Below are 10,820 nucleotides of genomic sequence, written 5' to 3'. Positions count from 1 at the left end.
ACAATAGTAATAATTCCATAAAATAATACAGATAAGGTATGTTTATATATGTAAACATTAGTTCTTGATTAATACAGAAAAACTTGGAATAAAACAATATTCAAAATGGTTCAAAATATCATAAAGCGTAAAAGGTATTATAACTTAAAGGGACTCCACTCAGATTTAAACGCCTTAAAACATAACATTTGAATTTCTTACATAAATGAGCTGGGACACTTTAAACAAAAATATATGCAAAGATAGTAAAGAAATATACTTTGAAATAAATTGAAAATCGTATTTTTTATGTTTTTCTTAGCCCAATTTGAGTGAGAAGCGTTTAAACGCTTTTCATTTTGGGTCATCTTTTACAATTTGAATAATCATTCTGGAAAAACGAATTGCGCGAATGATCTAAAATTTTGCACAAAGATTAGTGGTCTTAACCTACATCAAATGGTACATTTGTCTGGAAAAAATATTTTCAGTCCCATCATGTCAAAAAAACCTCAGTGGAGTCCCTTTAAAAACACACAAGATTCCTGGGGTTAAAATGTGACCTTGGCCTAAAGTAGGACATCAAAAACGCAGGTTCTCAGTAAAATCAATGAGGTAAACATTTGATAAAAGTATCATGAATATAACTAACACTTGTGTGGAGCTAAAGTTTAACACATAGACAACCATGTACATTACAAAATATATCTCTGGACGTATTATATAAAAATATAACTCTTTTTTCTTCAATTGATTTCCAGTTTAGATATTAGACACAATATCATCTCCTTGAAGCATGTCACAGTTTGATACACTGAGTTAACCCAGAAACATTTAAGAAATAATATATCCAAAACAGTGATTTTATCGCTCAATAATATCACTGTTTGGAGGTGAGATGAGAGGAATTATATTACGAGGACCAAGTCGGAGTGATATAATGATGTGCATCCGAACGACAAACAGTGATGCAATCAAGGAATAAAATCACTGTTTTGGATATATCATTTCGATTCTAGGTAACACGTTATCAACAAATAAATGCTGCCATACCTGATATTAGCCTTTATTATATGATCTAAATATATCTGCAATCTCATTGGTCCAAACAGTAGTCAACAGAACTTTTTATAAAATCATATTTACTGGGTGTAGTATCATATTCACTGGCTGAATTGGATATTCCCAGTCTAAAAATAGATTGAGACTCATATTCAATGATCATACACTGTAGACTGTTAAATACGCGTGTTACTTAAAAAATGATTGTTCCTTTTTGTTCTTTATGGCATATTTCTCGATTAAAATATCAATACATTACCATTTTACTTAAAGGCTACACCACAATAGTATAAACTTGAATTACTTTTGTATGCGCAGCGTTCGTGAAGTCGTTGCACGCCTAACACGTGCGTCTTTTTTCCCGCGCTTCAACGAGGCAAAATTTGTACATGTATATAAGGTTGTACTTTTTGTGATTTTTTTTGATTTCTTAGCCTATTCATATAATAAAACAATTATTGACTAGTGAGCCATTGAATATGATGTGATATTCACTGGTAGAAAGTCATATTGACCTCGGCTATATATTGCCCCTGATTTGTTTCCGTGCTTATTTTCAGCACGTCACAATTTTAGTGGTTATGTCACGTGTGGAATGATTATGTCACGTGTCTAAATATAGAATGTCAAGTTGTGATTTTATTGCATAATAACACACTTTTGGTTCTTCTATGGAGAAAAATGCAGGTCGTGTTAGAATATATACTAACACACCAAAATCTACCTTTGCACTTAACTTTTTGATTCTAAAAGGATCAATACTGTACATCTATAATTTTTTTGCAACATATTATGTAAAAAGGGAATATTTATCAATAAAATCATATATACATACTAAAAGGTTGATCATAAAAATGTTTAAAATTGTATAAATGAGGTAGATACTGTATATAAAATATTTAAAAAAAAATCATCACTGATTCAATGAAATCTGTGATCATTATTCAAATTTGAAAAAGACATTAAACACATGGCAGGATATGAGCAAGGTGATAGTAAATCCTAATTTAATAACAAAATAGATACATATTAAATCAAAAATTTAAAACAGAAACAACTTTTAACAAATAAAACAAATTTGATTTTTTTTCCTGAGAATCAAAGAAAATGAATATGAACATGTTAACATTTTTGAAAAACTAATAAATTTCTTTCTTTCTTCTTTAAGTATGACCTTGTATGATATAAAAATGGTGTCTCATTATATTCAATCATGCAGTCCTGTGTATAAGAACAATGATTTAAAACAGAGGTAACACAATCGGAAAATAGGCCAATTGGTTAAATTTGTTCAAAACATATATTATCTGATATTCTGAAACTTACTTATAAAATGATCTGATATTCTGCAACTTACTTATAAAATGATACATCATTCAGAAATATACATGTTTAATGAAGAATAATTCACCAACAAATCAATCATAATGACTTCTGTATTCATCTATGGAATAATTTGTCTATACTCACACCATAATTTACATTCTGTGCCGGGATATAAACTGTCAGAGAGGTCTGTGATTGTAAGATAACATTGTGCTTTAAATATCATAGTAAATTCCATAAACAAATTGAATGAATTATCTGATTATTTTCTGATCACTGCATTGTAATGAATTTTCATATAAATAAAGTGTAGGTTCTTCACTACACAGACTCGAAGGCTGAACAAGACTTAGTGTTATAACTTTTATTTGTGTAAACTGTCTGTAACTAAATCAATGAAACTCTTAAAAGAAAATATACACACTAACTTACTAACAGGTTATACTTTAATTAGCAATTCAACTAACTATAGTACTGCTGCAATAATAGAAACAACTAGAAATGTTTTCATAGGACACATATTCCCCAACACCTTTTTCCTGTTACAGTGGGATATTAACATACTTTCTTCTATTAAAGCCAAGTAATGTTAGTAAGCAATATTACTCATGATAGTATTATATCAGAATTTTCCTTTTCTTTTTTGGAAGTAATGACCAGAGACATAGATAACAGAGATGGGCAACTTCCTAGCCAGTTAAAATATCACGTGTGCCTGCTTAACTTAAAACTTGTAGCAAGTAAAACTTATTAACTAGATATTAAAGTCAGTACAATAATACATTTTCTGAAAGCTTATGCATTTGTATATGGCTGAAGGTAAAAATATTTACAGTTCCCATTTAAATAAATGTTACATTATTTTTTGAAGAGAACTACTAATAATTTTTGTTACAAAATCATTCATATGACAAAAAACTAAACTGGCTCAATGGGTATGTTCTGCCATGTTTTTCTAAGCAAAAGGCATGAAAAGTTACCAATATTTTAACATGCAGCAATAGATAAAAGATTTACCTTTCAAATAGTATATAATATAAAAGGATAAATTGTACATCCATTAAGTTTTATTTGCTACAAAATGCCTAATTTTTCACTTTTTGATAGGCATAAGTGATATTTCAGCTGAGTATAAAGGAGCTGCTTATCTCTGTTATCTATGTCTCTGTAAGGACATAAAAACTGGATATACTGTGATACAATGTTTACAATCAATCTCTAACAAAATAGAATAATTAAGGCAGTAACAAATTATTTATGCTTTCAAAACATTTTTTTTCTCTAAATTTACAACACTCAAATTATAATCTAACAAGAGGGCCATGATGGCCCTGAAATCGCTCACCTGTATATAGGCCCTTGGGGCGGGAAAACCAACTTGGTAAACACACATTAGAAAATGTTTCATGATAAATATCTAAGCTCTAGCTCTTTGGGGGTTTTACAAGAAGATTTTTGAAGATTTTACTATAGACATATAAGGAAAACCAGACCCCCAGGTCAGGGCCAATTCAACCCTGGGGCTTTTATTTGAACAAATTTGGTAGACACTCACCAAAAGATGTTTCATGCTTAGTATCTAAGCTCTAACTCTTTGGGTTTTTAAAAGAAGATTTTTAAAAGTTTTTACTATATACATATAAGGAAAATCAATGACCCCCGGGGCACAGCAAATTTTGACCCCAGGGCTTTTATTTGAACAAACTTGATAGACACTCATCAGACAATGTTTCATTAAATTCGTTGAACAATTTTTTAAGGTGACCACCAATGGACCATTCCTATGAAGTTTGGATGAAATTGGCTTAGCAGTTTCTGAGGAGATGTTGTTTAAAATAAAAGTTTATGGACGCCAGACAGACGCCGGACGAAAAGTGATCACAAAAGCTCACCATGTCACTTTGTTACAGGTGAGCTAAAAATGGAACCTTCATTAAACATGTGCATAGATAATTATTTCAAGCTCTAGCTTTGTTATCAGTTAAATCTAAAAACAAGTTTAACATGACATAAATAAAAATGTTTGCGACACTGGTGCATGCTAACTTATACAACTCTAACAAAGATAATAAACTAAAAGTCTTCTTTCAGTTTAATGATTTTGGCCTTGATTAATGGATAAAGTTCAAAAAATGATAGTGTCATATAAAATATTTAAGACGACAGTAACTAATTTAGCACCTATGAGAAATGGATAAAGTAATGGACAGAAGTAAGAATGACAATCCAGTAAATTTGATGCCTTAACATTGCCCCTCCCATCTATCCCACAATTTTGTTAAGGAGGTTTCACAAAAAATACATATCATATAAGAATATAAAATTTTGGAATGCATTATAAAGGAATACAATGTAATATCATAATGTAATATCAGACTTTGTATACTTTAAACAGTCATTTAAATATAAAACTATTCATAACAAAAATTAAAATTGACTAAAAGATTCAACTGACGTTATGCTCATATTTTCATTGTCAAGTTGAGCTTAATTGATTACATTGTATATATTTCAAAAGACTGGCTTTTATAGTGGCAATTGACTAAGAGTTGATTCTTGGACGGGCATTATGCCACTTCAATGAAACAAGCAAAATAAAAAGCTTCTCATCAGACTCAATAAAACTTTGAAATGATGATTTTTTCCCAAAATACTGAAATGTGATTGACTAATCTGGGTAATCTGACATTTTTAAGATAATTTGACAAAAACACATTTTAAAAAATATCTTGATAACTAATATTTAGCACCAAAAGTAGTTTGCCTGTCATAATCTTCCCTTCTTTAAGCTAAATAAAGGTGAAATGATGAATATGTTCAAATTGCATATGCAATGTATGTAGTTTTTTTTGTAAAGGTACAACATTAATATCACAATTCTTTCATTTGAGGTAGTCTGCTTACATTTATACCAATCAAAACAACAATGAATAAAATACTCTAGTGTTGCCATGATGTCCCTCCCTCAATCTGGCCAGAATCATTGTTTCTTGTCCACAACAACATCATAAGCTGGAGGTGGGACTGTTATTATATTCTGAGGAGGACCTGAAACAAAAATGATATATCTGAATAAAGAGTTGGCCTCACTGATATGTCATAAGTGTACATGCATCCCCCATGTGGGGACATAAAATAGAATCTGAATATTTGCAGTATTTTTACTTTTAGTAATAAAATCTTGACAGACAACAATGATACATCTTTTATGATTCATTTTTAAATGACATCAATATGTCTAATCACAGATACATTCTGTATAATTTAAGAAAAAAAATAAAACGTTATACACAAAACTTAAAAAGTAGATCTAAATGAATTTTATTTACAACCAATAATAAAATTTTCATATTAAGACATTTCTTTATAACTAACCCTAGAAAAGTCAAAAGTTTCACTAACATACATGTACTTATTTCAGTTCCATTCCAATACTAACTAAGTATCACATCTTTGTTAGAATTTTGGGGTACTTAACTTTTAGTTTAGTTTGTTTGTGTTGGAAGCTACATGTATAAGCTTATTGTAAAACTTTCTAATCTGTTCCTGGAACCAACCAGTACTGAGCAATGAATGTAAATTTTCTTGCTCAAGGAAGCAACAGCATGCCCTGACAGGGTTTGAACCTACGCGGACAGCAATCCTTAGGTTACTGATGCGTTAACCACACGGCCATGCTGCCACTCATTCTTAACTTTTAACCTTTACCCTGTTGAAGGCGAAAGTAATTAGTCTTTGCCATCAGAATAGAAGCAGGCCAGCCTTAACATCCGTGCAGTCTGACCAGGCTCTATACCGTTGGCTGGCCAACTTCAAATTCTCTCCTTGATATCCCCTAAAATTGATTCCAAAACAAAATGAAAATTGGAAAAGTCCAGAAATTCAGCAGGTTAAGGGTTAACCTACTAAGTTTGTGTCATGGAAGTATCCTGTTATGAATTTGGAATAGCCAATGAAAAGATATAGGGATATCAATATCATATATAAAGGCATAACAATATAGAAAATATCATATATAAAGTTATAAACTAAGATACAAACAATATAGAAGCCTGGGTGGCAAAGACTGATCACTTTCCATTCCAGCAGGTTAACAGCTTACTTTATCCTTAGTGAACATAAAGCCTGTTTGCTTGTCTAGTTTTTGTACTGATATCAACACATGTATGGCCATATATGGCTGCTTGTCGAGTATCTAACAAGAACCACTTGATAACAAAAATGACCGGTCACCCTCTCTGTACTGAGCTATGAGGCCTAATAGGAAACTACATAATCACCATTTCCAGACATCAGAGGCTGGAAACCAGATGTTGCATTTCTGTTGTCGTTTCCATTGGAACTAGTCATAATATGTTGCTGGTCAGTCTGTCCTGTATAATCCTCCTGAGAAGTTGGCTGGTGACCTGTTGTTGTTTTAAAACAATTAAAATGATATTTAAACAAGGGTGCCATAGTCACAAAATACGCCCGTTTACCAAAGCTTTAGATGGAGATGGGGGCATTATGGATAAGTGTTATCTAGCAAGCAAGTTTTTATTCTTGGCACTGTGTTGTTAAATGAACCTTAAAACAAATCAGTAGAGAAGATATGCACAGGATGTGTGACCTTGACCTTGGTCGCAGGGACCTGAATTTTATGCACGGCACTCAGCCTCACAATGATGAACACTTGTGCCAAATTATATTGAAATCCCTCTATGCATGTAGAAGTTTTGCTCCAGACAAGCGTTTTTCTATGAGCTCTAACTGTGACCTTCACCTTTGACCTAGAGACTTGGTTCATGTGCAGGGCACTACGTCTCATGGTGGTGAACAATTCTATAAAGTAACATTAAAATTCCTCCATGCATGTAGAAAATATGCTCCGGACAACATCTGGATATTTAATCATCTCCAGTGACCTTGACCTTGCAAATATTAACCTAAAGTAAATGTGTCACACCTGTAGTCATGATAATGACCATTTGTGTTACAATCCCTCAATAAATGATGATTAAATCGTCCCTATACACATCTTCATATTTTTATCTAAACTTTGACCTCTATGTGTGACCTTGACCTTGGCTGCAGGGACCTGAATTTTGTGCGCGACACTCCGCCTCACAATGGTGAACATTTGTGCCAAGTTATATTGAAATCCCTCTATGCATGTGGAAGTTTTGCTCCGGACAAGCGTTTTTCAATGAGCTCTGAGTGTGACCTTGACCTTTGACCTAGAGACCTAGTTCATGTGCTTGACATGGCTTCTCATAATGGTGAACATTTCTATGAAATTTCATTAAAATCCCTCCATGCGTGTAGGAGATATGATCCTGACAAAATCTGGATATTTCATCATCTTTTGTGACCTTGACCTAGTATATATTGACCTAAATTATATGTATCACAGCCATAGTCTTGATAATGACCATTTGTGTTACAATCCCTCAATAAATGATGACTAAATGGTCCATATACACATCTTCATATTTTTATCTGAACTTTGACCTCTATGTGTGACCTTGGCCGCAAGGACCTGAATCTTGTGCGCGACACTCCGCCTCACAATGGTGAACATTTGTGCCAAGTAATATTGAAATCCCTTTATACATGTGGAAGTTTTGCTCCGGACAAGCATTTTTCAATGAGCACTAAGTGTGACCTTGACCTTTGACCTAGAGACCTGGTTCATGTGCGCGACACTGCTCCTCATAGTGGTGAACTATTCTATGAAGTTTCATTAAAATCCCTCCATACATGTAGGAGATATGCTCCGGACAAAATTGGACGCCGCCCGCCCGACCGCCCGCCCGCCAGGGGCGTTCCCATAATACGTCCCGTTTTTTAAACGGGCGTATAAAAAGGTCTTAGAGGGTCCATAACTGCTCATCTGAGTAAATTGAAAAAAATACAAAAAGTTTACAGGGGTTTGGCCATTTTCAACCATGATATTTACAATTTTGTAGCGACTGATCCTATATTCTAAATATTCTAGTTTGATGTATTCAACCTCCTAGAAAAACAATAGCTGTCAGTTAGACAGCACCCTTAACTTTCGTAAGTTTTTGCCTGAAAATTGAGATGAGAAAAATAGATATAAAAACTTCAAAGTGATACCTCACTTAGGATATAGAAAGCAAGTAGGGTGGTATGTTGAATTTTGCTTAAGCCGGTGCTAGGGGGCGTGGACGGTAACTTGCACTTTCCAGTACCGTCCATGAACAGGCTCAATCAAACCGAGCCTGCAACATTTTCAATTTTGTTGTGTTGGACTTTCTTTAGGGATTCTGTTTTTTTATATTTTAGCCATAATTCTGATTAAAAAAAGGGGCATAATTTTGTCATTATCCTTGACAGAGTTATGTCATCTTTGGTGGACGCGTAGTTAGTGGTCACCAACAAGAATACACATTCAAAGCAATACCTCAAAGGGTAAACAAAATATGTGAAGTGGTGTAAAAAAAAAACTTAACCAAAGTTCTAAGTTGCAAAAAAGGGGTATAATTTTTTCAAAATCCAAGACAGAGTCAATTGGCCTCTTGCCTGGAAGTGGAGATGATGGTCATAATAAGTATACAAAGTTTTAAAGCAATACTTCAAAGGGTATAGGAAATATTAATGGGATGGTACAAAAAAACTTAACTTAAAGTGTGGCACTTTACTTGACTAAATGGTTAACTTTAAAAACATTAATGTTACATTTGATTAAATTGGAATTTCACTGAAAAAGATGCTAAGAAATAATATAGTGATACTGACATGCTTGATTTACTGTGGCAGGCAGAACTCAGTTGCCAGTTGTACAATATACATTATTTCAAACACAAGCAGGTACTTGAGTAGAACCACTTACAACATTCAGCTCGAAATACTTAAATGAATAGATTTAAAGCACCTGTCTGCATAGTAATTGCTCCGGTGTCTGCATCATATTTACTTTCAAGATATCCTTGTCTGTTCTGGCGTCTCCTCACTTGATAAGCCACTAAAATCAATGCAATCACAACCACACCCACAATTGGCAATGCATATATCAAAGCATCTCTTCGCCCATGACTTGGTGCTGAAAAAATACATGTAGCATAATAACAGAAAAAGGGGACCTTTGGCCAAAAATTGCTTAACAGAGGATATATAATGTATTTGTGTAAAATACTGAAAGCTAATGTAAAATATAACCAAGTCCAGTCAACAAGCGACGTTCATAGTACCTATTGTCCATGTTTAACAATGCAACAACTAACAATAGCTTAATTGTGATGACAACCAAGTGATGACAACCAGATACATCAAATTGTTCATTCAGATAAAGATTTGAAAATTACATTGGAGTACGTTTATTTAATTGTTCTTTACTTTCGACAGATTTACAGAATGCAGACAGACCTATTTTTTGAAAAAAATTAAAGAAGGTTCGAATCAGGGATTGGGAAATCTACCATGAGTTGGACTTTAGATAGTGTGTTCTGATTACGGATTTATGTCATTTCACTTTGATATAATAACAAGGCAGTCTGAAGGACAGCTAAATCCCCTTCCGCAGTGAACATGAACGTGTACTTCTTGACCTTTTGCCAACTATGACCTTGATGTTGTGCCATGCATATCATAAGCCAATAGTCTCACGATTGTGATTATTTGTGCCAAGTTATTTAGAATCTTCCACAAGTTATTTTTTTAAAAATTTCAGCGGTTTAAAAGTTATGGACATTGTCTCATAATGGTGAACACTTTTGTCAAGTTAATCAAAAAATTTTCAACCGTTTAAAGGGTTTTTTGAAGTTTTTTGACATGACAGGATTGAAATTTTTTTTTTAGATTATTACCCCATTTGATGTAGATCTATACTAATAACTTATGCACAAAATTTCAGATCATGAGATCCCTCAGTTTTTCCAGAATAATTATTATAATGAGTATGGTGAAAAATGACCCAAAATTGAAAAGCGTTTAAACTTTTTTCGCTCAAATCTCGGACTGAGAATAGCACAAACATATGATTTTCAAAGTATTTCTTGTGTATTTATTAGTTATATTTTATTTATATTTCTGTTTTAAGTGCTCATGTTTATCTATGTGAAAAATTAAAATATCATGTTTTAGGCTTATAAAACCCAGTGATGTTCCTTTAAATTTATTAAGCAGACATGAAATGGAGACCTTTCAACACTTGACCTATAAGTGTGACCTTGAATTTGGGAGAAGCAACCCACTCTGCACATCATCTCATTATGGTGATCACTTGTGCCAAGTTATTTTTAAAAAGTTTCAGCTGTTTAAAATTTATGAAGCAAACACAAAATGTAGACTTTTTATTATGAAATGAAAACTTTTAAACATTTGACCTTTAAGTGTGAACTTGGCCTTTGGGATGGCAACCCAATTTTTGCACTCTGCACATCACCTCATTATGGTGATCACTTTTGCCAAGTTATTTCAAAAAGTTTTCAGCTGTTATGGAGCGGACACAA

The 10,820-nt window shown here is 33.0% G+C and overlaps 1 protein-coding gene across 1 annotated transcript; it reads right to left on the bottom strand.

The window, feature by feature from the left end:
- Positions 1 to 348: 348 nt before the first annotated feature.
- On the bottom strand, positions 349 to 9,412 carry LOC132715906 (uncharacterized; the record flags this gene model as incomplete). Its single annotated transcript, XM_060699014.1, is given in 3 exon segments — positions 349 to 5,415; positions 6,648 to 6,773; positions 9,245 to 9,412. Coding segments are annotated over 3 exon segments (362 nt in total), but the record flags the coding sequence as incomplete, so codon positions are not given.
- Positions 9,413 to 10,820: the final 1,408 nt, after the last annotated feature.

Source organism: Ruditapes philippinarum, unplaced genomic scaffold (genome assembly GCF_026571515.1).
Source record: "Ruditapes philippinarum isolate M1 unplaced genomic scaffold, ASM2657151v2 ctg2074_1_1_1_1, whole genome shotgun sequence".
NCBI classification, from domain to species: Eukaryota; Metazoa; Mollusca; class Bivalvia; order Venerida; family Veneridae; genus Ruditapes; species Ruditapes philippinarum.
The sequence above is the reverse complement of the archived record's forward strand: the minus strand, read 5'-3'. Positions and strand labels throughout refer to the sequence as shown.